This window comes from Toxorhynchites rutilus, chromosome 2 (assembly GCF_029784135.1).
Source record: "Toxorhynchites rutilus septentrionalis strain SRP chromosome 2, ASM2978413v1, whole genome shotgun sequence".
NCBI lineage: Eukaryota > Metazoa > Arthropoda > Insecta > Diptera > Culicidae > Toxorhynchites > Toxorhynchites rutilus.
The window spans coordinates 309,680,111-309,707,974 of NC_073745.1; the positions used below are offsets into that span (position 1 = coordinate 309,680,111).

At 40.2% G+C, this 27,864-nt stretch overlaps 1 protein-coding gene across 2 annotated transcripts in view; it reads right to left on the reverse strand.

Annotated features, from left to right (window-relative positions):
- Positions 1-27,864, reverse strand: part of LOC129764961 (methylcytosine dioxygenase TET) — a 297,435-nt gene that overhangs the window by 202,065 nt on the left and 67,506 nt on the right. The window contains exons 4-5 of one of the 2 annotated variants that reach the window (XM_055764655.1): positions 11,335-11,481; positions 4,021-4,095 (exon numbers count right to left, since the gene is read on the reverse strand). In XM_055764655.1, the coding sequence (XP_055620630.1) occupies positions 4,021-4,095; positions 11,335-11,481 (222 nt within the window). The remainder of the gene's footprint in view (positions 1-4,020; positions 4,096-11,334; positions 11,482-27,864) is intronic. The other variant, XM_055764656.1, reaches the window with a different exon arrangement.

A 27,864-nucleotide genomic window follows, 5' to 3' on the forward strand; every position in this document is an offset into this window, starting at 1 on the left:
AAACGAGAGTATAATGTTCTGCAGAGCTAATCAGGTTTAAATATATAAATGAGCAACGTTACACATCTTTAGGAATAAAATAGGTAATGAAAATTAAATTATCTGTATCCAATGAATATTCTATGTAAAAGTGTAACGAGTTTTCTGGAACGACGATACAAATCGAGCAACAGTTGGGTTCAGCGTTATACTCTTATTTTTTCAGTATCATTATCGTAAGCAATTCTTCCAACTTTTTAGGTCCACTTTTCATAGGTTCAGGTGAAAAGATTTAGGATTTTGTTAGTGATGATTATATAAGGGTCAGGACTACGTGACCAAACTATGCAAGTGACATTTCCAATAAAATTTTCATTCAATGTTTGAAAATTTACAAACGCCATCGAGCATGCTAATCTTAAAGAGGGTACACTTATTCGATTGTGTGCATCAGAAAATAAAACAATGGTTTTTAGGATTAAAATCGCTTCATAAAGTTTCACTCTACCATAACGTATTCGTTATGGATTGTTTCACAAACTGCAATAGGATTTATAAAAAAAGGCACTCAAAGTACAGTTGAAAAACAAACGATTTGTTTACACTTGCATCATACAACCATAAAATCCGATAGACGGCAGCACTGTACCTTCTATGTCTCAAATTGGTGAAACATTCTAGAAGCGAAAAATCTAAGAGTGATGGACTAAAACTGTAGAGCTGAAGAAAAATATATTTTTTGAAGTGTGAAAATAAATGAATTTGATGAATTATAGAATAATCAAATGAGCTCAAGATAGAGTAGAAATTTGGAGAAAAAACAAAATCGAGAACATTTTATCGGATGAGGAAGAAATGAACTATATTCGTCTATGATTTCAAAGATAATGGATAATATTGTACTAATTAAACACAATAAGATTACCACTGTTGACAGGAAAAATAGTTGCTCCTCATCCGAATAACAATCAAGTGATATCAAGCACGAATCCCGAACTATACGGAAAAGCTGAAAGGACTCCACGTAAATCCAAGGTGTCAATCGGGAAAAATACAAACTGTCTCGAATACTTCGATACAAGTCCAAACTCGATGGTTGGATGGATTAAACGGATACTGGCGTGATGTATGGGAGAAGGAACAACATTCGGAACTTTAACGACGGATCATGCTGGGCCGAATTTCGTGCAGTGAGAAAGCTCGAGGTAGCTTTCATATCCTTCAAAATGTATAGTAAGGACTCGACCCTGGCTTTGGGGGTTTCTCTTTTTGGACAAAAATTCTAGGAAACAAGGTGTTAAAGGTGTTAAAACCAAATTCATATTAACCACATAGTATGTTGTTATATAGTTGTTACTTGACACATAGTATGTCGGCTTCCACTAGACAAAGTGTTATCGAACTTCGACAGTTCATTCTGGAAGAAGTTAATTAGTTCTGTCCATGCACATCGATTCCGGTTCAATTTTGCTATAGTGAGGGTAAACCTTATTCGCGAAAAATAGAAACACAAATGTCTCGTAAAATCTTCTAAGCGAAGAAAGAAGAACCCATGGAAAACTTTAATTAGGATCAAAAAGAAAACCAAAATAACAACAGATGGTTTGCTACCAAGCGTAATGTGGTCATTATGTCTACTAAGCTTCCGATTCACTTTTTGGTTCTTGGCGTGGTGTCCAGGGAAGAAGATGTGATGTTCCCAATGTTTTCTTTCGAACAAGGATTAACGGTGCTGAGTTGTGTTGAAGAGTTTTGTTGTGCCGTTGATAAAGAAGGTAACCGCTCACAACGCTAGGAAAACACAAAAATCGTGGAAAATGTTCCTGAATTTTTGAGAGCAGGAAGTCTAGCAGTCTAGCAGAAATGATGCTTCGGGCAGCAGTAGAATTCGAATATTATCTCGGATGGATCGGAAGAGAAATTTCTTTGATTCTTGTGCCTCTTCTAATTGTTCGTTTTTCAGGAGAGTTTTTAAAAAATAGAAAAAAAGAGAAATTGTTTTGAGTTCCTGTGCCTTTTCTGTTTCTTCATTTTTCATGAGAGTTTAAAAAAATAGAAACCCTCGAAAAAGCTGATCAATACTAAGGATCAGCTGGAGTATCTTCTTTGTGCTCTCTTGAGTTGAGTTTTAAATCATAATATGATAAAACCAGCTGTCAGCCCCTGGAAAATGTCATAATTTTTCTTTCGTCGGTAGTCATTGTAAAAATCGAGCATATATCACTCTATAACTTCAGCTCAAACGTTTAATTCGAAGGTTCAGAGATAGGAATAAAAGTGGAAATACTTTAGCAAAGTGATGAAGACTGAAAATGAATAGCATTCAATTTCCTACTCTGTTGAAGTTCCAGAAACAAATATCTGATAGACACGGCTCAAAATCCTACCCGAAAGAATCCCCCGCATCGTCAGCTTCGGGAAAGAAAGTAGGTGTCGTGTGGCTTGCCACTCGAATGCCTTTCCAACGGTAGCGGTCTTTGCCACTGATCCACAGTGACAGAAGAATCTGCCATTCTGCTACCAACCATTGCTCCGAGAAGCCAAACGTGCTTGCCGCCGCTTGCACACGTTGGGACTCTTGTTCTGCCACTTTTACCATCGTCGTTTAATCGTTTCAGAATCCGGAGTACCACACAGCCGAGTGGCAACCATCCAGAAGACGAGCCTCCACGATTCCACGATTCCGTATACATATACAAATAAAAACAACCTTTTTTTATATCTCTGTTGCTTTCCCTCCGATGGACCATGGAAGAGATGAAGATCTGGATGGTAGAGACATCTGTTTGTGGATAAGAAGAGCGTTTACAAAAACATTCGCCGTCAATGAAGTAGTAAAGTGTGATTTTGCTCCCGAAACTCGCGTGACTCCATTCTCGCACGGCAAGGGGGCGGAATACACGCGGATTATCTATCAATTACTTCGGAAATTAAATAAGGCAAAAAAAAAGTCAAGACAACGCTCCTTCGATTCGATAGAACAGAACAATCTTTCCACACTTTAACCCACTTTCGGCCGAAGGCAATCCTTCCTCCGTTGCACGATTTTTTTCGTCTTCTGTCCCCCATTGCAAATTCATGGCCATTAAGGAATAAACTTTTCAATACACCACAGAGCAAATGGAGTGCGCAGCGAAGAGGGGGTGTGGACGCCCTTAAGCTCTTAGCATACTTGGAATTTCTGTGACGAGGGGGCGAACCTTAGCACTTCGTGCCGCCAAATCCGCTTGCTTCCCATCACTTCCATCGGGTTGGGGCAAAAGAAAGAAGGTTAGCAAGGCAGGGTAGCAATGAAAAAAGGACATCCTTCTCGTCCTCGTCGTTAAGAGAGAGGATGTATCCTTTGGTTTCCGTATTCCCCCGCTCCCCCATCATCCTCACGATACTTTGCTACCATAGTATTTCACGGATACGGTTTTATGTGTTTTTACACAGCCAGAAGGAGAAGTGATTCTACAACTGTTTGTCTGTTCGAAAGAATTTTCCAACGGAGCTGCTGCTGCTGCTGCCGGCCTCCCACCTCCACCGCCCCCACCACTCTACGCTACGAGAGACTTGCAGACGCTGCGACGCCAATGAGGACGGCGTCTGTGGTTTGACTTTGATTCCGGCACTTTTTACTTTCTCCTTCCCGGCAGACTTGTACGACGGTGAGACGTGCGGCTGCGGCGGCGGCTAGACTAGAGAATCGAACCGGGGAATCCCTCGAGCAGACGTCGACGACGTCGGCTTAGAACGGTTGACATTGGCAGAGAGCCCCGGCAGTGGGTTGGTTGCAACTAGACACTCTTGTACGGTTCTATCGTCGCACCGGAATGAATGGATTACTCCGATCATATGTTGTGCCAGACGGAATCTGCTTGCCGCTTATCGGCAGCAGCAAGCCGACGGATGTGTAAGAGCTAGAAAATTTCCAACTTTTTCCCCAGCTCTGACTCTTTGACTCGATGATGATGATGTTAGGATGATGGGTTCGTTCTTCGGCTTTGCAACCAATACAAAAAGCATAACACAGAAAAAAAACTAGGCTAAGATTCTTACCCCGCCACCGCGTCCTCGTCCACGGCCACGCTTCCCATCGCGCACAGGTTGTCCATTGGCGTCGTACGTCACGACCTAGGTGAAGTTAGAGAAGAAAATACGTCGAGTTGTGAAGTTGTGTGTGCTCTCTGAATCATTCAGTTCAGTTTACAAGGATACACTACTGTTGGTTTGTTCTACTTGCAGTGCTACTATACCATATTTACACATAGGCTACCACCACTAACCAGCACCGGAGCTAACTAAGGGGGGTTTACATAGGGAATATTTTTTGAAAATGGAAAACTGATGAGGAAATTAAGAAAATACAAACCGTACAAAACTATTGTGAGAATCTCAACAATCGAGCAAAATTAATGTGTGAAAAAGACTATCTGTCAAAACAAAATTTGTTTTGTGTTCTGATTTTGACAGAGTTGCACATTTGCATATACAGTGAACCGCAACGAAAAAAAAAATCCACTTGAACCATATCATCATATCATGAGAATTAAATAAACAATGTTTTTGAGATGAGAGTAAGTTTTTGAATTATAATAGTTAATAAGGTATATGCGCAGAGATTGAAACAACAATGTAGTCAATTTATTCTTGCTTTAAGCTTGCGAAGCAAATTAGTGAAATGTAGCCATAAAACAAAACGACGAACTTTAAAAATTCATAACAAAAAAAAAACGATATGATGATGAACACTTAATATATCCAATATAGAATATGACCTCCGTGAGCCTCAATCACCTTCTGAAGATGTTTGGGCATGCTCTCCACCAAATTATTTAGATGTTGTGCGTTAGTCTCCTTCCAGCCTCTCGATAATGTTGTGAAGTATGTGTCCTTGTTCATTACGTCAGTTTTGTCCACCTTATTGTCCAGAATAGCTCACATATTTTCAATATGGTTCAAATCAGCACTTTGAGCAGGTCATTCCAGAACCTTCGTCCGCTTAGACTTGAAAAACTTTTTTTTGGTAGTATGTTTAGGATCATTTTCCTGTTGGAATTGAAGTCTTTGCCTACACGCCGGTTTTAGCAACGGATTCACGAAGATATTCGTTGATCACCTTCAATGTAGGCGTCAACCTTCATTATGCTGTTGATTTGAGCCAAGTTTCCACAACCGTCGGCTGCAGATGATGATCTTGTATAGCGCTTCTCCTGATTTTCTCCAAACTCTCATTTCATTTGAAACTGATTTTTCTTTGATTTAATTTGTCCATATTTCCTGAACAGTACCACATATTGCAGCAATTTTCCGTTGTGATAGATCGCCCTCACTGTCTTTTACCACCAAATTTCGAATGGAAATTTAAATTTGTTTACCAGCCATGATTTATTCAAGTTACAACAATTTTCCCAATGATAAGCGACTGAAGCACAGCTTGAATCGAATGTGAATGGTGCGTACAAATAGTTTTGACATAAGGCAATAACACTAACAAGGGGTGCGTCAATGTTTTGTTTAATTTTTTTTTATTCAGGATCGTTAGCATTTTAGTTGTAACAGAGCCGGATTTGAATCGTGTACATGTCCCATGTTTTTGTCGTATATATAAATAGCACATTACACAGTTGTCATTTTAGGCGTAAGTGTATTCCTTCTGCTCTTCCATTGTTCAGTTAGACCACCGGACAGCGGAGACAGTGGATATGATCATTGTTTTGTTATTAATAGAACAACAGCCCTATGTTTCCTGTAGAGCAGAGCAGTTGTGTGGATGAATCGATCCTATTTCAACCGTAGACCGATCTTCATCGCTGATGATTTTTGCGTGGACGTTGTTATTCTGTACCAACACAAAGATGGTCAATTGAAGGCCCTGAGTTTTGAACTCACGATTGTTTTGTTTCTGATATTGTGAAATTTTCCAGTAGATTTTTTTTCCATGTTATACCTGTTTTAGCCAAAAATTGCCAAATTTGCATATAACCTGAAAAAATGCGAATCAAATTGGAATTATCCAACGTTGTTCAATAACGGTTGATATGAACCTCCGCTCGAGAGGTTGCTTTAATTATTATCCACATATTTTTAATTATTCAACTATGAAAAAGTTTATGAAGTCGGGTGGATTCTTTTCGTTGCGGGTCACAGTATCTCGGCAATTTCTTTCTGTTCGATTGTGTGCACTAAAACGCCACGGAAGTATCGAAGACGACTCCAATTTAGCCACTCTTAAAATCGAGTGCCAGAAATTCTCGAAAATTAAAGTGTAGAAATTAATGTAACCCATTCCAGCGTGACGTTATAACGTTTTGACTCACTAAAAACAGTTTTTTTTCTCGTTTCCATGTACAAATGACACGATTTTAAAAAGGTGAATGATGTCAAAGTACAATTGCGAAAATTTCCTTCAAGAATGTTCAATTGGAGAATATTTTACAGATTAATTCGCTTGTTGTTAGTCAAATACTTTTGTGACATGACAACGCCTGTCTTTCTGCGGTCTACGGCTTTTTTGAGCATTAATGTTGTGTTTTTTCTTTGTTCTATGATTTGTCAACAAAAAATTAACGTGAATACTGTATGTTCAGTTTTTCAAAAAACTCTCCACTCTTTCTTTCTGGCGCTTGCCATCAAAGGCTTGTTCAAACCTGGCTCATCGGGCGGCGCTCACTACCGGGGGAACGCATTTGATTTTGCTATCAGAAACTTTTGATTAACTGTATGTATGCAACTGTGTGTGCATGTGCGCGTACCTGTGCGAGGTTGTTTGTTTTTGTGTGTTGACTATGATTTCGATCGTTGACTGTTGACGTTTGCGTGTGCATTTGTATGTGCACTTTCTATGTCTTACTGCACACGCGTCGTTCTAAGTTCTTTCCATTCTAGCATTATCTTCCTCTCGCTCAAATCCTATCTGCTCACTAAGAAACATTATTTTCCTTCTTCATCTTCATCACGCACCCATGGATATATGCGAACACTGTCATCCTCGATTGTATTGAGGGATTTCATGCCATTTCCGATCTGCAAGAGCCGCTTTTAACCGTGGGTAACCATTTTACCCACCCTTTTACCAGTGTACCCCTTTTTATCGTATGGGTTTTCCATATTTTTTTGTCATTCAATACTATTATCGGCAAACCGGAAGTCGACACAAAATTATGTTCTACATTCTGAAATCTATGTTCATCTATTGTTGCCAAATCATAGAACAAAGTTCATTTGTATGGTTTGAAATGTAATTGTAATTATTTAGATTAATCGTTAATGTTCTACAGTACGAAACAGCAAAAAGTCAGATGTTGTCACCAGTGTTGCCACATGCACAGATTTATCTGGAAAGGTATATTTTTTTTTATTCTTTTCTGGTAGAGATTCTGTACGATACAGATTACAGATTTTCTAGCTGTCATTTGAAAACACTAAAGAAGTATCTTTTGTTGTCTGGCTCTGTTTCTAAAGTATCAAATGGTTCTAACTGAAATCATCAATGCATATGTTGCTGAATTTGGAAATCATTTTAAAAACGGCAAGAATATTTATGCAACGATGATAGCAAAATAATGATTCAAAAATTAACGGTGGAAGCCTTAAAACATTCAAGAATATCTGTCGTAGTTTTATTCGTGGAGCTGGTCAAGCAGATAAGTAAGAGGTTCGATTGAAATCAATGACCATCAAGACTATCGCAATGTAGAATTTCAAAAACTTTTCCAATCTAACAAGCATCAATGAAGTTTCTAAAATGGGGATTCACAAGGGCCGAATTTGCTCAGGAAGCAAATCACTGTCACATAATACGAATATGTGCAAAATCGGATAACAAAAAATCGAATGCGTAATCGGCGATTCGTTCGTAAGCATTTTTTTCCGGATACTAACCACAACAAAACTAAGCATCGGAATCGGGTTAATAGCGGCATGATGGAGAACAACATTTTTTCAAACAGCGAGGCAGCTCTAAACTTTTCTTAACTGATAATACGCAACTTAGCAAAGTATGTATAAGCATCATCAAATAAAAGAAAAATTTGAAGTTTGAGTAAAAAAATGTTCATGCTAATAAAATAAATTGTCCAATGAAACAAATATTTTATTGGTACAGATTTTCGGAAACAAAAGTACAGCTAGAAAAAGATTGGGCCTTCCAGTCCTGATGAAGATGTGGCGACACTGGTTGTCACCCTACAAAAGTATTCGACTGACAACAAGCCAATTTGGCTATAAAATACTCTCCAACTGATTCTTGTAGAAAATTTTTAAATTTTATTATAACATCTGTTAATTTTGTGTGATTTATACATGAAAACACACTGTCAAAATGTTGTCTTGTCACGCTGGAATGGATCGTATACTCTTCGTGACGTGAGAACAACTTGTTATTTTTTAACGCGCCCTTCTCAAATGTTGATGCCTAAAAATTAAATACGTTTGGAAGAATTCATATAGTGTTTTTTCTAGATAAAGTTAAGATTTTCTGCTGAAACTTGATCTAAACTTTGGACTTTTGGTGCATAAACTCATGGAATGGATCATTTGATGATCATTCAAAAAACGTACTGCCTGAAATGTTTCGAAGAACTTAAAGCGCTGTAATTGATATGTTGTAGTCAATGGAGAGTAGTTCGAAGAGGACAGCACAAACTTTCTTTTGCTGTAACAAGAGAAGCATTTCCTTTTAGGAATGTATTAACAGCCGCACAATTTAGCAGAGCTGAAGTGCTGAAATGTATCCAGGAAAAAGTGCGCTACGCTTGAAAACCGCAGCCCATTTGAAGGCATTCGAAACCACAACAGAAAGTGCGATCTTCGGTATTTAGTTCTTACGTGAAATTCCGGTTAATGGTTTTGATCCACCGAAAAAGTCATATTTTTATTCATTTTAATCGAAAGAAATAGCTCGATTTCCACCGTAACAAAAAAAAACTCCCTAAACGCCACATACAGGAGAGTTGACAAATCACTCAAAAGCCGAAATGGTTTTTATTGGCGCCGGTCCAGTAAAGAAGCTATCAACCGCCACACACCACCAATTGACGACACGAGAGCCTCAGCCAAAACTAATAAAGAGAATAAGAGATGCGATTTTTATCCTTAATGTGGCCATAACAATCCGTACTGAGCACGTAAAACCATAATTTGATACCGCCACGTTCCGACAGCTAACGGTAATTCCATTTCAGCACTTTTTTTTTTATTGATTTTATCTCCATTTTCCGTTTGCCGGGCGCATGCCGCACCAACGCGTCAGATTTATACGCATCCTTCGGAGAATCTACAAATTTGGTGGGGAGCATTTTTGTGCAGCTCCTCGCGGAAGGGGCGAGCGTGTGTAACGTGGATAAAATTATGACTTCGTAAAAAAAACCTCCAACCGAATCGAAGGATTCCGCGTCATGTTCTGGCCAACCAGCAGCAGCATCGCGCCCGTCCGTTCGCCCTTCGTCCTAATGACAAATCATCAAAGATGGTGCCCGTAAAAATCTGTCTGTGCGCGACATTTGGAATCGCGCGGAACGACGGAACGAACGACCGGTAATGTTTATGAAGCAATTTTCAATTCCGTCGGGACGAAAATTGTGTTGTGATGGCGATTTCTGGAGCAACGGTGGCCATTAAATTCGCACCCCCTCCTGCCCACGGTGTCCGGTTTTTCGTGCGGTATCCGGGGCCCTAGCCGTAAATTACCAGCAATCTCGCACTGGGAGTGTGAGACTCACGCCGTAAGTTTTGACTCGGCAGCATGGTCGTTTTTGCTTCTGCAATTGTGGGGTTGTTCACCGGAGTGCTGCTACACCAGCAGCAAGGAAATTGTGCGCGGTGGAACGCACGGCGCGATGGCGACGGCCATTTTGTTTTTGCTTTAGAATGTGCGTTTTCCGGAAGCTGTAGTGCTTTTGGTAGCTAGCTAGGCAAGTGCGAACATTGATTTTGTGTGTCCGTGAGGAAGGAAACAAAAAGATGTGTGCAGATGAAGGGGAATACCCCCCGAGTCGGTGGGGCGCATCTCGCTGCTTCTGCTGCAGCAGTCTTTGCAGGTCTTGCGCTTCACAATTTCAGCGATTTTGCTACGTTCGTTCGTTGTTGTTCTTCCGAGGCTTCTTTTGATAACAGTTTGAACAGCCATGAATAAGAGAGGCGGAAATTTATCTCCCGAGATTGCAAATTTGTTGTCTTGGAACGTATATTTTTTGCCCTCGCGGTGGACCGCTCGGCTCAAACCATCCGCGTTCCAGCCATCGGACGCGCGGGGATGAAGCGACGCGGCGGTGTGTCCGTCGCTATCTCTTGCCAATGGTTTATTGTAAATATTAAATCAAGATTAATTTATATGCTAAATAAATTTAATTTATCTCGAGACAGCGGAACGAAGCGCGAGAGAAGAAAGAGTACGGCAAAACAACAAAGCCGATGTAGGAGCAACAAAAAAAATGAAAGAAAAACCAAACGATAAACAGAAAGCGAGTCGGGGCCAAGTTAGATGAGAACATAGGTGGGTATGTAACTGACGGTATGTGTATGTATGAGCTAAAGAGTTATGACCAACCGAAGGAGGAGATAAGGACAAACTACAATCTCAGCTAAAAATTCTTATTTTACATTCTTATTATCTGCTTGTTCTTCGGGTCTGTATCCCATCGAAAACCGTTGGCCTATCCTTGCACAACGTAAACGTAGTAAAAATTTCGATAACGTTAACATGCTCAAATATCGAGTTCGAGAGTGCTGGGAAGCAGATTAAGATTAAGCAGATTACTCTTGGGAAAACCGTTTTAAACCCCAATTAATGATTGGCAATCGATTGGATATGCACGTGAGTGCGAAATATGACTTCTTTAGTATTAATTTCATCAAGAGGATTTAAAACGTGATACGCAAATGTGATTGTTGTCTCCATAATGCTCTTCCTGCTTTGAAACATGTTGGAAAAGGATGTCGAAGCTATGCAGGATGTGAAACAAGTTACTTCTCAAGCTCCACAAAACGGGTCACGATATTGATTCACATCGCGGCCTTCCCCTCATGTACACACAGCTGATGTGTTTGAATCCGCCGCTTATACTTTCTCTTCCCCGTCGTCATCGTCGTGTGTGTGTATCAAAAATAAGGCCGCAAGGAATAAAACACGCAATAAAAGAAGCTTACAACTTGCTTGCTGCACTCCCACTACTCGCCTAGATACTACTACTTGGAGAGGAAGAAAAAGCAACGCCACGGTAAACTCTCTACTGCTACATCACAAATTACAAACCAGCCGCAAGGTAGCTTTATATAATCTAAACACTCGGATCAATTTGCCGTACAAAATATTATATTGCGCGCAGAGATAATACACACGCCGCGAAAAAAAAGCAACAAAACTTCACTTACCGTTCCGTTGGCATCGGTGGTAGCACCTCCGTTGTTGCCTGGCGTCGTGGCGGCAGCGGCTTGGGCTGCCGCTTTCGAGGAACGTCCCTTGCCGCGACCGCGTCGCGATTCCGGTTTCAGCAGTTGTCCATCGGGGCCGTACAGAATCTGCAATACAGAGAAGCAAAGCACAAGCTTTTAGTTTTTGAATGTTCGCCACGCAGCGGCGCTGCAACGGGTTGGTGTCCGAGGATAATGGTTAGGAGCGATTTTTTTTTAGTACATGATGCATGAAAGTTTCAAAAGTATCCGCCAAAAAGCAATGAGAGGGAAGACTTAAGCTAGAAGCTTTCCAGCGTGAATGAAGCGAAAGTCCCTCGGATGCGGCGAAAGTTCCACACGTTGCCACTAGCGTCCGCTTGGTGTCTTCGGAGCGACGATGCTTTCGCTCGGATCAGTCGGGCGAGTTTCGTCTCCCGAGCTTCCCATCAAGCCTGAAGCGGATGATTTCGGCTCTTTCTGCCTGGCTGGGTCATAAATCAGGACAGCTGTTCTCCCGGTCGACGATCCTGGCGAGGGCTCGCACTACGGGAACCGTCGTAAAAGATAATGATTTCGACGTTTCTCTTTCTCTATCCTCTCCTCGGCCGACAACAAAATGACACGAGCAGATGCGTTGCGTGGCGTTCCTGTTTGGTAGAAGCTTTGCGCGTTTCCTCCTTTCGGAGGTTTACTTTCGTTACGACCTATCTCACAAGCTGGAAATTCTCGTTGTGTTGTTGATCCGATTCGGTGATTACTTTGTAGTTAAATTACTCGTCGAACATATACCAATGTAAGGCGGTTTTATTTTTCGTTTTCGCTTGGGAATATGCACCATTCGGTGGCTGCCATCGGTCTTTGCGGTCGGGGAAGTGGAAGGATGCGTATGCATTTTTTTGGGACCCGAAATTTTGCCTGCGGGTCGTGCGCTTTTCCTTTCTCAGCCATCTTAAGCCATAATGAGTTATTGCCGCGCTCGGAAGAGTGAGAGGCGGAGGACAGATTTCATGGATGATTTACGCGGAGCGGATGTTTGGATTAATGTTCTGATTTTTGAGACTTTTTTCTCTGTGGTTGAGTTGGTGCTGAGCTTGCGCGTTTTTCTGAGGTTTGTGAAGCGGAGTCATAATCGTCCTAATTGGTGGGAAATTCGACCGAATGAAGCATTCTTAGAAGAATGTTTCAGTTTTTCGAACGAAGATTTTAGCTGTAGGTCTTCTTTCATTGCTTTTCTGCTCAATCAACTGTCGTTCCACGCATAGTTGTTCCATGTTCCAAAATCAGCAACTGAGAAAAACATTTCAAAATAGCAATAAACAGGGTTTTGTAAGTAGTAAACTATTGTCTAATGAAATATGTAAAGTTCCTCCCACTTGATTAATCAAGCTAGATTACGAGTATAAAAAATTCATGGTAGACAGTTAGGCCAAGAATATCAACATGGGACGATTAGACACGATGTTGTTCTATGAAATACTGGTAACAAACAATAAGTTTTTTTTAGTGTTTTTCCGAAAGAAACTGCATAAAAACATCGTTTTGTTATCAATTTTGCGATTGACTGTAAATCTAATTGTTATTATGCATTCACTAACAAGATGTACACGAGTTCTGTTAAACTTTTTGACGTAGAACTACGACTTCTAGGAAATCAAATCAGAAAACAGGTCACAGGTTAACGTTCATAAATATTTTCACTGCGAACGAATTCTGATGATTTGCATACCAACCGAATCGGAAAGATTTGTTTGATATGTTGTACATTACAATTTTCTAATCCCTAAACGGTTTAAATTAATGAAAACTGGAAGCATTCCCATTTTTCCATACATTTGTTCTGCTGATTTGTGTGCGTAACGAGCAACAAATACATTCGTTCCTGCCCCTTTTCGTATCACAGTCGCGAGTGAGCTAGAAAGTACAATTCAATTCCAAATGCGTGTATTCGTTCCGTTTTTCGTTCCCTTTGAATTTCAAAGCAGACGCTTTCATTTGACGATTGGAACTATGCTATTCAGTATCTTTTGGAAGGGCTATATGTCACATTCAGTTTCACATGTGAAAGGACGATCACTGCTTTCAATTGAAAGTTTCATTCGATTTCATTCCTTCAAACCGGATTTTTCCGGACAGTCTTCCAAAAAACGTGGAATTTAGAGAGAGACATATTAGTTTTACAATCAGCGTCGACAACTGATTACTGATCTGCGGAATAAAACATGTTTTTTCCATTTGGAAAACGCTTACGTCTATTTATGCGGACAATCACATAAATATTGTGGAGTGACTTAAACCAACGGTATGAGTATGTGGAATAATTCGTTGTCGAATCCGAGGAGTTATAATACTAAGAACCAATTATATTTTAATTTTACTACTGATCTGATTGTTTCATTCTCTACTTGAAGATTCAAATGCAGAAATTTAGGTAATTATATCATTAAAAAACACAATTGCTTCTCTGTGTTCATTGTAGTACAGTGTACAGAAAATAGTAATTATATGAGCAGCGTTTCAATGATTTTTTAAATCCATCAACACTAAGTAATAAGACACTATCGTGACAGGCATGTTTGGACTCTACAAAGAACGTGATTCAAATGTAGATTTAGCATATAACACATAATACTGACAATTGTTGATTTTCGAACGATGTATAAAAGCTGTATGGAACTACGTCTGTTATGCGGACAAACAGTGATTTTTAGGGGAACGTTTTTTCAAAATTGCTCATAAGTTTTTGAACAAGAAATGTTTGATTGCATGTTGAGTAAACGCATTACATTGCCTAGAATGCATAACGGTGAAAAAGTCGATTTTGTTCATTTTGTCGCTTACGTCTCCTATCCAAATATGGGCAGTGCTGGCATACTGCACATTCTTTCACATAGTAATTTTCATTAGTTTCAGTGAATACGGTTCGAGATTCAACGAAATTTTCATTCGGAATAAGACACTTTCATTCGATATGAGGACTTTTCATTTTAATTTGATGATTTGATAATTTCGCTCCAGTGTGAGGAATAACAAACTGCACGACTGCACGAAGGAGAAGTGATAGTCTCTTTTTTGAGCGTGAAGAGAGAGTAGTACTATTTTCAGCCTACATGAGTTTGAATGAAATTAAAAGGCGATAGGCTAATTATTGAGTGACGATATGTCAATTGGAATGAAATTATTAGGCTCTGGTATTATTTATTCAACCGAATGTAACATATTTCAAACAGTTAATATTTTTCTGTTATTTTGGTATGGTAACAAAAATGAAAAGAAAACTAAAAAATGTGGATTTTATAGCAGGAGTATGATATATTGAATTACATGAATTAAATTTATGGTTTATTCTATTTATCAAGAGACTATGGGCCCTATTCCCGAATACACTCCACGGTGAAAACGAAATGAACGACACGCCATTGAACTTCGCGTTAGAGTTAGTGAAGCGTCAAAGATAGTAATGGGTTTTCAGGCCGAATGAACAATTTCCAATTTCCAATTATGAATGAAATTTAACTTCTACGTATCGAATTGGTGTTCAATGCGCAAGGAAAACTTTGTTTTCTTCGTGTAGTAAAATAATCTTTTACAAAAATTGTATCTGAATATAATTTTACATTATAATTTCCTTCTCTTCGGGAACTGAACACAGGAATTTTCACCAAATAGAAATTTTTTTGAATTTATTGGCAACACTGTAAAAATGTTAGAAATACCATTTTTGTATATGTTTCTTTGGCAATTATTTTCCACATCAACCAATCAGGAGCCGAGTTGTGAGTGGTCCGAGTTTGACAGAAAACTGTTCCGGGTTCAACTTTTTCAAATTTTCAATGAAATTTTCACTCTTGAAGTAGTGAAAATAAATTAATAACTAAATAAATGAAAATTTATTTCAAAATTCCGGTGCATTCTTAAATAATATCTGAAAAACAAGCGGATTTGAAAATATGATTTCGAAGTTCTACGTCAAAAATGCGGTCGTGTCCAAGACACAAACCCATAAAATTTTTTGAATGGTTTGAGAATTAGTTCTTCCAAACCAGAAATAAGAGCATTAGCCCAGCTGGAAGCGTGACATAAAATTCTTGTACTTGAACCGATTCATTTATTATGGGTCTACAAAAATAAATGGTGGAACAGGTATGCCTGGAATATCACCATGGGACAATTGAGTTTGATGTTGTTTGCTGGGAACAAACTATAACTTTTTTTTGTGTTTTTTTTTCGGAAGATTAGGCATAAAAACATCGTTTTATGAAGAAAAGTTAAAATTGTTAAAAAGTAACATGGAACAACTATGCGTAGAACAGCAGTCAAACTGTCCATCAAATTGCTCTTTGGAGTGTTAAAATAGAGGCATTTGTCCCTAAATTTTACAATAAAACATAAATTACAAAATAAAACATAAACGTCCAATGGTGTATAAGGGTATTGACACTAAATTCTGATTTTTGCTATATTAAAACAGTTTCGATGTAAACCATTGGTCATTTACGTTTTATTGTGTAATTGAAATTTAGGGACAAATACCTCTATTTTAACACTCCAAAGAGCAATTTGATGGACAGTTTGTTCGATTTTCTATTTTTTCGAGAAGTTAACATTTGGATTACGGTAGGAATTGAAACAATTGATTTTCACAACCGATTCTTTCAGTTTTTGTGGAAAACTGTCCTCGCAGTTGCGTTTGTTGAAAACTGACGACAGATAAAAGATGTAACATTCCACCTTAGATATATAAAATAGGTGTTCCAGCTTTTGAGATGGAGCTAGAGAGGACCGACGAGACTACTGTACAACGTGAAAATGGCTCCATTTAAGTTTCAACATTGTTGATTAGTTTAAGTTAATGATGATATACTTTGAGTAAATGATAACATCCAGTTAATTAGTATCCATTTTCATATATTCAAAATTTGAAGACTAAACTACCCCTATGTTGTGCTGCAAATGCAGTAACTGAAGATTGTGAATCGAAATTATGATTCCAATAAACACGGAAACCTACCGACGATCTCTACCATACAATCCACTCATTTCATTAAGAATCATTCCACCGTTATTACTTTTGGCCCCAAAAACGTGTCATCGACCCCGCGCGCTCAGAGATGTGACACATCTCATTCCTCACTCGGCACATCTTCGCTCCAAAGGAACGGGGAACCCACTAAAAGCAAAATGTCCCCATCAAGAATGACACAACCCAGAACAAAAGAAAAAGGATTCATCCTCTTCACAGAACTCTTTTCTTTTTATTCCCATCTTGCTTTCTTTTTTGGCAATTCAATGAAGCCTCTGCTCGAAAACTCGACAAACAAAAGAAAAATCTTCAGCCAAGTGGAAAAATCTCCACAACCAACGAAAGGAAAGGAAGGAACAAACGAACGAACCAACCAACTCGCATCCATCTCGCCTGTTCAAAGTTCATTCACACTAAACGTCATCGTCAAAAGACTTCGGAACCGCACACACAAACACATACGCCGGGCTAGGGCACACGACTCATCTCGCTTTGCTGGGGGTAACCATGTTTCCTCGGGAAAATCCGAGGCAAAAACAAACACCTCATTCTCAGGCACTCGCCACTCGACGACTCCTTCCCTTTCCCCTCTCTCTCTGTGGTCCGGTTCCGGGGATTCTGTTCCAGTCGGGCACGGTGGAACGCGACCGAAAATAGCCCAAAAATAGATGCCATTCGCCTTGAGTCGCTGCTGCTGCTGCAGCAGCCGCAGCAGTTAAGTACATTTATGAGGCATCGCAAACAGAAGGAAAACCGAGAGGAAAAATCGCTTTCAATTTTTCACCGAGTGCGAAGGGAAAAAAATTAGTGATGACGATGACGACGTTCGTTCCAAAAATAGGTAATCACGGTTCCGGCTGCTGCTGCCGCGGATGCAAATGGTTCCACAATGTGTGCCTGCAGTGGGAAAAATCGAACACAACATGTGCGAGCAGCCTGGAGTTGGAAATAGATGCATTTGTTTGGTTTTTATTTTTATTTCAGGCTTGTCAAATCCGTTTCGGTCCCTCCCTCCCTCTTCCCGCTCTGTGGCTTTAATTCCGATTCGACGGGACGCGAATGGTGCCGCAGCAGTTAAGTACATTTATGAGGCATCGCAAACAGAAGGAAAACCGAGAGGAAAAATCGCTTTCAATTTTTCACCGAGTGCGAAGGGAAAAAAATTAGTGATGACGATGACGACGTTCGTTCCAAAAATAGGTAATCACGGTTCCGGCTGCTGCTGCCGCGGATGCAAATGGTTCCACAATGTGTGCCTGCAGTGGGAAAAATCGAACACAACATGTGCGAGCAGCCTGGAGTTGGAAATAGATGCATTTGTTTGGTTTTTATTTTTATTTCAGGCTTGTCAAATCCGTTTCGGTCCCTCCCTCCCTCTTCCCGCTCTGTGGCTTTAATTCCGATTCGACGGGACGCGAATGGTGTCGTCATTACCTCCCGGGGACCGGATGTTATTTCACGGGTTTTATTTTTGGGACCACGACGACTAGGAAGTGTGTGTTTGCTGGGGTCCACCGCTCCAGGTGAAAGGTGGGTGTGAATTTTTCGCTCCCACTTTTCGAACGCCTTTTCTTAATGGGTTTAGAGTCGTTGCCCAATTAGTGGATTTGTTGGGATGGGACAGATGGGATGATGGAACTCAATAGGTGTTGACATGACGGGAGCGATCCATCTCCCCCATGGAATTGCAAAATATAGATAATATCAATTTCCCAAATACAGGGGGTTTTTACAAGGATTACTTTAGCCTTCGAAGCCATCGGGATTGATCTCGACGGAAATAGCCGTGAAAATACAGTTTCAGAAAGTAACGTTCGAATATTTTTGAAGCTGAATGAATTGCTTTCAAACCTGACATTTACAACCTAATTGGTGCATGAGCTGTTGAAACCGAACCAAATCATCACTGGGGAACGGTATCGAATTCAATTGATGCGATCGTGCCCAAAAATGGTGACAATACGAATAGAGGCACGAAAAAGCGGAAAAAGCGATTCTACAGCATGACAATGCTCGCCCTCACAAGCTCGTTGAAATCAACTAGGAAACTCACAACTAGGGAATCCAGTCCCACTTGCCGAATTCCCCAAATATTGTGCCATCCGATTATTTCTTATTCACTTCGATGACCCATGATCAGGATGATCAGCAGACTTCAGTCGGGGATACTTTTATCGTATTCGAGCTTTGTCAGAAATATGGGAAAAAGTTATAGCTAGGCAATATTCTAGATTATTTCATTTGTAAACATTTGCTCACAATCTTTCTTGCTTTCTCATTTAGAAAAATAGCGAGAACTTAGTTGAGTACCTGATAGCTCCCTATATCAATGGAACGATTGTTCGCAACCACTCATCTTCGTGAGTTGAGATTGCACTTTTAGGGAGTACATCTGAAATCTCGCCTCTTGTCTAATTGATTTTTGAAAAAAGTCGTATTTTGGCAATCTTTGAGTAGAGAGGTAGATTGCGCCACATATGGGCTCTTCTTTTCCATAAGGAGTCGGTGATATCGCTGAGGTAGAAGGTGAAATGACCCTTTGAATGCAACCTGAGTATTTTGGAGTATATTTTCAAGAAATAACTCGAGAAAATGGACGTGAATCGCTACGTATTCTAACAAATTCTAACATGCGTATACAGGATTCCAAACGAAAATTCCCAACCTAGAAAGGTAGCAGATGGATTTGAAGAGCCACCTCACTTTCCACATCTGAATCTAATCGAATCTATCCCGGATGGTAAGGTCCTGGGTTCTTGAAAAAATATTCAAGAGTAGGAAGTTCTAACAGCATCGAGTGCATCAAGTGCATCGAGTGTGATGGCGTAGGATCCAAAAAATAGAATTGTTGCGTATGGCGAACATGATCTATCGAACACACGGTATAAAATGAGATTCGCATGGTTACAATCGACCATGCACGTCTCACATGCAGCGTCTCACATTATCATGCCGGGTGTTCGGGTTCGATTCCCGTTCTGGCCGGGGGATTTTTCGTCAAAGAAATTTCCTTCGACTTGCACTGTGGTCACGCGTATTCAAGAGCTTGCCCCTCGGAATACATTCAAGGCGTGTTATTTGGCTCACGAAATCTCAACTAAGTATTAATAAATGACGCTTGTTAAGGCACACGTTGAGACGGCAAAAGTTCCACAGGGAACGTTAACGCCATTCAAGAAGAAGACAATCGACCATTTCGACATAGAACAGGAAAATACCCTTTCTTTCACCTAAAAATTGCAGATTGCACGCATTGTCGCATCTCAGGTTATTGAGAGAAATTGTGAACCATTCAAAGACAACATTTTTACTCGGGTTGTCATTACACCGTTATTGCGGCGAAAGAGCTTAATTAAACGTCATTTTTAAACGAGACATACACTTGGCCGCTGTAAACTAACAAACAGAAAAGACTTCTCATGGCGTTTACGCATAAGAGTGAATCTTTGATTTGCAGTAGTAGACTGCCATCCAAATAAAAGTATTTAATGCTTCTTCGGTAACGGTCTTAAATTTATTGATTATTTTTTTTAAATGGCAAAATGTAAACGGCTGACGGTAAAGATACGACACTTTTCAAGGCTGCTGGAATTGTTCAATTGCTTCAAAACTCAGTAAGTAGATCAGAGAAAGTCATTCGTAATTCCTTTAAATCGGCTGTCTAACCGACAAATAAAACCAGGCACATTGCACGCTTTCTGAAGGATTCACCTGACATCAAGTGGAAAATATGGCAAAGAAAGCCAAAGTTGACAGACATTCATAAGCAGAACTCACATCGAAATTGACGGGAACGAGAATCAAATATTTGACGAGGACTAATGGTTGCCTTGCAGTCTGGATATCAATTCCCCATGAAGACTCTAGAAGAATATTGACTGGGCTGGTTTTAAAAATCCAGCGTTTGTTTAACATTTACAAAAAAAAATAATAATTGCATGCGGCTAAACGCTGTAGAAAATTACCCATTGGGTATTTTCTCTTCAAAATTTGGGTAGAACTAGTTTAGACTGTATGGTTAACGCTGTATTTTTATCGCTGTCAATTTTTCGAGAATTGGAAAAAATGGCGTCACCCGAAAAGCAACGTCGCGAATTGATTTTGCGCAAGCACCTGGAAAATCCTCAACTATCTCATCGGGACAACGGAAAACAATTCGGAATGCAGTCAACGGTGAATCGTGTGATTAAACGTTACTACGAAACTCTGAGTATCAAACGGAAGAAGAAATGCGGTCATAATGGATGTTCTATTAGTGATCAGGATCACAAGCGTGTCGTGGAAGCGTTTAAGAAGAATCCCAATGCTTCGGTCAGGGATCTGGCCAATATGTTGAATCTGTTCAAATCTTTCGTTTAGGGAGCCATGAACCGGGAGAAACTGCATACGCACGAAGTGCAGAAGGCTCCAAATCGTGATGAACGGCAAAATACGGCGGGAAAGTTGCGGACCCGGAAACTGTACACCCAGATGTTACCGAGGCCTCATTGTCTTATCATGGATAGATGGTGAGACTTACGTCAAGGTGAACTTCCGGCAGCTTCCGGGGCTACTGTTCTTCACCGCCAAGCACAAGTTTGATGTTCCGGAGCAATTTGATTTGACAAGCGATCTGCTCATGTGGCTACCGTTCGTGACTACCGGGACTGTAAGCGAGCAGATCTACCTCAAGGAGTGTCTACAGAAGTGTCTGCTTCCTCTGTTGAAGCAACACGTGGGCCCTACGATCTTCTGGCCGGATCTTGCTTCGTGCCACTATTCAAAGAATGTCCTGGAGCCAACGGGGTCACTTTCGTACTCAAGGACATGAACCCCCCAACGCACTGGAACTAAGGTCCACCGAAAAATACTTGGCTATTATGAAGCAGATACTAAGAAAGCATTCAAAGGAGGTCAAATCTGAGGAAGACATGAAGAAAAAGTGGGTTTCCGTACAGAAGAAGCTGCAGCCAGATGTTGTGCAGAACTTTATGAGTGGAGTTAAGCGAAAGGTGTGAGCATACGGTTATGGTATTGCCAAAAGCTAACTAATGAGTTATATTTTCTTGTCGGAATGTTTGAAAAGGATGGGTCAACTTGGTAATGTTCTACAGTGTTTTTTTTTCCGTGATGCAATTTGATGACGCCTTAAACATTGGGATTTATTCTAGAGAAAGAACAATTGTCTAAATTGTCGTAGAATATTTTTTGTTTTTTTTTTCAAATCCGAATCAGTAAAACTAAATAAAATGAAAGCTGTTTCCAAATTACAAGAGATTTTCCTCGAATTGAAACCCCACCAAATGCTGGATTTTGTTGTCTATTCCATCCTTGTTTGCATTGCAAGTAAAAGAGAACAATGTTTTCCTCAAAAACAAGAAAATCGCGAGTAAGGGAAGCTTTCTATCGTTTATTTTCTTGTTGATGTCCATAATTTCAAAAAACATTAACATATTCTTAATTCTCAATTTTGTTATTGACATGTCTGTAAAGTTTTATTGTTTTGAAGCTAGAATTATAGGCTCATTTGTTGGAATATTTTTTTTATTCTCCGCATCAATTAGACCCATCCGATCCCATCAGGGGGAGAACAATCTGAACACAACCAAACAGAACTAACCTTCGCCAACATTTCTGGCAAACTGGCGTGTGTATTTTACGCTCAGACGAGTTTCCCAGACTCCGAGTGGTGGTGGCAGAGGAGGGTAACAGTCAAAAAAGCGAGCAAGCAGCTGGTGGTGGATCCCCATCCGGCGTCGTAAAAAGCTCATTTCGTACGGAGGGCAGCGCCTCACGCCGTCGATTTTCGCAGCCGGGAAGTAAAATACCCCGGAGGGCGATAAGCGGCAATCAAGTAACGCAATGAAAACATGATAAAATTATACGAAAAGAGCGCAGAGACAGGAGAGGGGGGAGAGAAATGTTCGAAATCTGAGCCAAAACATAAACAAACGCTGCTGTCGCTGCTAGGGACACAGACGCGCGTTGTGCGTTATCCATCATAACCCCTCTAAATACCAGGCGTCTCCCTCGATCGGAGATTCTTTTGAATTCCACGAGTCAACCGTGAGAGTTCGCGCTCGCTAAAGAGAAAAAAGACAATTTCCCGTCAAATTAGCTAATTTGAGTGTTCCCCGTTTCAAAACAAACTCCAACCCCGAAAATGAGTTAAACAGCCAGCGGAAGTGCTTATGCTGCGGTACACTTGACTTTTACAGAGCGTTACCCCTTTATTTAGGCAGCAAGTCATCGTAAACGTCGCCGCCGCCACCGGAAATTGGCGAAAAGTTGCCGAAGAGCCACGGTGGATTTTGGAAGGATTTTCAAGGTCCTACGGCGCACCGGGGGAGGACGAAATTTGACAACGATTTATTCCCCCATCTAGAGGCAACAATCGAGCAGGTACGATGTTTATGACTAAATGATTCATCATGGTAGCAAGACTTTCGTCAAAACATGAGGGGGCGACCGAAAGAACCGCTCTGAATTTTAGGGGCGACATTTTGTTTTGGCTACTTTTTGCGTACGTGGGGTTGGCGTCGGCACCTTTCGAAGGGACAATGGCTGTGTGGGTTGCTCCTGCTGCCGCTAATAATCAGGTGTTTATCGAGGATGAACTGAATTCAGTGTCAAGGTCGGCCTGTGGGTGTGCTTGCGTTTATGGGTGATAAAACGACGGGTCGGCTTGGCGAAACGAAAGCTTATCGGTTGTTATCCTGAATGGGGGAGACAAATTGGGTTCGGAACCAAGGCAACCGGTTTATTTGGCTCGCTCCCCCTGTCAGTGATGGGTCTTCAACCAGATCATTTCGGTGCCGCCGGTAGCGGCGGAAATTGTTTTCTCCTAAGGGGGGATTCTAAGCAGAAGGTGTTTAACAGAAGGAAGTGCTGAAAGGATAGATGTTGTTGTGCGTCTGGAATTTGATTTGAGAGTCAGATGATTTTGCTGCTAGTCAATGTGCTGATTCTTCGGGTAGCACTTCATCATCTTCTGCAATAACGCAGAAAAAAAACAGCGGGAGGTAAGATACTCGGCCAACCTTTTCGCTGTCTGTTGCAACCCTCCTCCGGAAGGAGCAAAAGAACCTCCCTCTTTTTTCCGTACAATAAAAAAACAACGATATAATCCTTTCCCCATTGCCCCCCATCATTGCCCGGTTCGCCCAAGTACTTGCTCACCCTTATTCGAAAGCTTCCACTGCGTGAGCTTCAGAGCTCGCCACAACCCCACAGGCTTTTCTTGGTGGTGGCATTTTGCGCAATGGGAGGGGACAAACTCCCTCGTTCCGATTGAAGGAACTTCATCTCACGTTCGTTTGATGAAACAGTGCACTCACGCATTAACCGAAGGAAAAAGTGCGTGCATGTAAAAAGAATGTGTTTTCTGCCACATGCGCCTCGCCTCCCCCACCATCCAGACGAGTCCGCATCCGGGTGGGAGAATGGGCCGATGGTACGCCGTTTAATGATATGGAAGACCTACCTCAACGCGAGCCTCGTTGCGAAAGGATTCCCCCTTTTTCTTATCAACATCTTGAAATCGCAGGAAAATTAACGCACACGGTTCCCTCCTCCTCCCAGCGCTGATTCATTCATTCTGCTAAGGATGCCCCTTCCCCATCGGCATGCAAGAAACGCGAGTTGTGAAAAGTTCCTTTCTGGCTTTTCTTCCCTGGAGGGGCTGTTTGCATGTTTGCCTGCCTCATTAATCGTTAAGAAATCGAAGACCCCATCGCCCCATTGCGAGTGGGAGAAGTTCAAAGAACTTTCCTTGCTCTAATTAATCACATTTTCAACCCCTCTTTTACGTTGGAACGGGGCAAAGTATCTCCCTAATGCACGAATGTTGGTATGACGACTTCGTCCTCGTCTTCATCGGTTTGTTATTCGCCTCAGCAGTTCAATTGCAGGACTTTGTTGAGCCATACTTTGCCACTAATACCAAAGCAAATAATATCACCATAATATTTGGGCGGGTGTGCGATTACGCGTGTACACACACACATGTGTTTGTATGCGGCACGAAAAAAAATGCCACGCGCTGCCGTTTGTTGCACGCAAGGATATGGGGTCTTTATAATTAGGGTGAGCTGACACAGCACGTATGTGTGCTCAACTTAATAGATTTTCACCCACACACATACAGTGCCGCATGGTGCAGCAGCAGCGGGGATTAATGCATTTAATCAGCGCGCGAGGGAGAATATTACCAGAATGAGGGCAACTGCAATTTTCTACCGCTCATATCATGGTACCACTGCGAGGGCCAGCGTGAGGAACTTTGGTTCTCATACGCGCCTCTCTATTATGGCTGAGACGAAGGAAGAGAGATTGGTCTATGAGTTAATGCGTGCTCAAGTTTTTAATGCATTTTTGTAAGGTAAATCGACCAAAGAGCATCGATAAAGGAGGTTGAGAGGGTGCTAACAGTTGGTTTCGGATTTGTTGTCCTTCGAATGGGAGATGCTGGGAACGTGTTGTTTCTGTTCATTGCCAATCATTAAAATTTTATTTTATTTATTTTTCAGTTGCATTTGTTAACAACTGAAAATCTAATTGATACGAAATGTTGTATGATTTTAATTTAATAGTTTTTGTTCAATCGCGATCTATGAAATCATGTCGTTTTTTATTGCCATCCTTCCAAAAATCAATACTCAGAGGAGGCTATGATTTTATTGTTTCAGTTGTCATGCATTGAAATGTTTCACCGTGTATTACTTCGGAGAGGCGAAAAGCGGTCAATATTATTGATAATATGGCGACATTTGAGAGCATAATGACAGCTGAACACAGCCGACGACGCAGAAATCCGGATTTTCTGACTTTCGAGCATCAATATCGTAAATGAATGATGTTGACGTTTTATCTCTCGGACTTCCACACTGAGTTGCCAGATTTACCAGATTTTGCAGACATTTCGTTTTCGTTAGTATTTTAATACGATTGCAATTGAATTTTATAAACTTAAGAAATTCTAGGAAACATACATGTTATTTTTAATAGCAAAATACGGTACTTTTCGCAATAGAAATCAAAACCTCAAAGTAAAATGACAATGTGATGTTGAGAGAGTGGATAAAACTTAACAGCGTTTTACGAGTTTTTAAATGTTCTGAATTCGGTTATTTTTAGCGCTAGCAAGCGGGGCAACCATTTTAGTCTATGTTGTGTGTTTCTTCACATTCCGTTATAAAATTTGGGGAATGGGAATATGTAGGAAAATCACTAGCAGGAAAAAAACTGGCGTTAATTTAAGGTATATGGTGAATATGATCTGTAAATTATATATGAGGGGCTCAAAAGGAAAGGAGTGACTTGATCGATTTTATTTTCATCAACTTTTTCTTTCGTGAATAACTCATCTGCTCGAAATGTGTTTGCAGTTAAGTTATAACCAAAGTGACCAGAGTCGATGAAGAGAAACTCGAACATGTCACATACACCCCTTTCCTTCTGAGACGCTGATATAATCTTATTCATAAAATAAAAACATTTGCTTGCAGACACTATTGCATATATTTTCGCAAACTAAAAAAACAGGCATCTCTGAAATTGAAAGGAACAGCCTGTATTTGTGAAGTGAGTATTATGATGTGTTTTTGAGTAGGAAAAATGAATTTTAAAGTGTAAATTATGAATTAAAATTAACTTTTCAGAACCGAATGAGTATCCTATGCGAATGTAAATCACTTTTATTCTGCAAGTGGTGAGAAAATACTCTACGAAAATTGTGTCTGAAATTAATTTTATATTATAATAATAAGTTTTAGTAGGAATATCGATAAATTCAGAGGAAAGAAATTAAGTTTGGGTTATGACTACGTGCTTCAAGTAATTAAATAATGCCAAGTAGAAGTTTTCATTCAAATAATACCAATTTAAAATTGCCTTTGAGCCTTCTAATCTGATGGTAAGTACTTTGGATCCCAAACTCGAATGTCGCCACTAGTCATCGCGGATATTTTCGTTGTTCGGGTTGATGGCGATATTGATCGTGTAAGGTGGCAACATATTGATTGAGGTTAGATCGAAACGAAAAGCTTGGCTGTCACGATTTCGAAGACTCATATTGTCAATAATTTTGATCGTGTAAGGTGCCCAATATAAATGCATGATGTTGGCGTTTTACCTCACTCATTTCGAGTTGCCAGACTTGCAAGTGTGTCTGTGAATTTGCAGACATTTCATTTTTGTTGGTCTTTTTTTTAATTGCAATTGATTTTTACAAACTTCTGCAGTTCTAGGAAGCATAAATGAAAGCATTAGGTTTGAAAAACTGAAATGAAAACTTTTAAAAACAAAATACGGATCACAAATATACAAAATACAAATCAAAACCTCAAAGTAAAATGACAATGTGATGTTGAGAGCGTGAAGGAAACACAACAGCTTTTTATAGGTTTTTTGAGGTTTTTTTTTTGTGCTAGTAAGCGGGTCAACCACTTAAGTCTAAGTTGTGTGCTTCTTCTTTCACTATGTGCATAAAATTGGAGAATGAGAAGTTCTGGGAAAATCACGGGCGGAAAAAACATCATGCGTTGACTCAAAATACAGGGTGAATATAAGATTACTACTAGCAGACCCGGCAAACTTCGTCCCACCAAAAAAATGATTTTTTGATATGAATTCTTTCGAACATATTCTCACTAAGCGCCCGTTCGTGGTTTCAATCGTAGAACTCTTCATTGATTGATCTTCTAATTAACCCTTTACAATTTTTTAAATATAAATTTTCTATTACTTCTACTTAAATTCGTCAATTTGTTTCACTTGCAAATAACATGTTTCTCTGTAAGATGAAATACATGTTCGCTAGAGAAAAGTAAGTTTTCATTCATAGTCTTCCCCATCTAAGCGCTTTATTATACCTGAGAATCTATCGCCATTTTCGCTTCACGCCAATGGAACACGAGGCATAATTCCGCAAACGTGGAAACCAATTGGACTAACAACGATGTCATTGTGGAACATATGTGAATGATTTTTTTCGAACTGTTGCTCGAATATTTAAAAAAAAATCCAAATTTTTTCTCACCATAACATTGATCTACGGGCAGAGTTGTCCTTCAATCGAGGACTATTCGCATCGGTATTCTAAATTTAAAATACAGCTATATTGCTTCCTTCATTCACGGACTTGCAAATGTATTGATTGTTCTTCTCCGATATGCAGAACTCAGCATTATTTTAACCATTGAATGTTTGGCTCAACTGAGGCGAATGTGGTAAGGATGGTAAGGATTTTCAATGTCAATGTCTGCGTTGTTGGATCGTTGCTCGCCATTATCAGTATTTCTTCATTGATATATTGGATATCAATCTACGTTTGAGAACTTGGCGTTGGTGAAATCTCTATAAGAAAACACTTTGTACATATTTAATCTGCCATGTAAGGCGATAAAAGTTTCAGATCATCGCATGAGTCACGAACCATGCTTGTGGTAATAGTATCGAACAGTCACTCATATTCCGAAATTCGACTCGTTTGAATATCGATCGAACTTCAA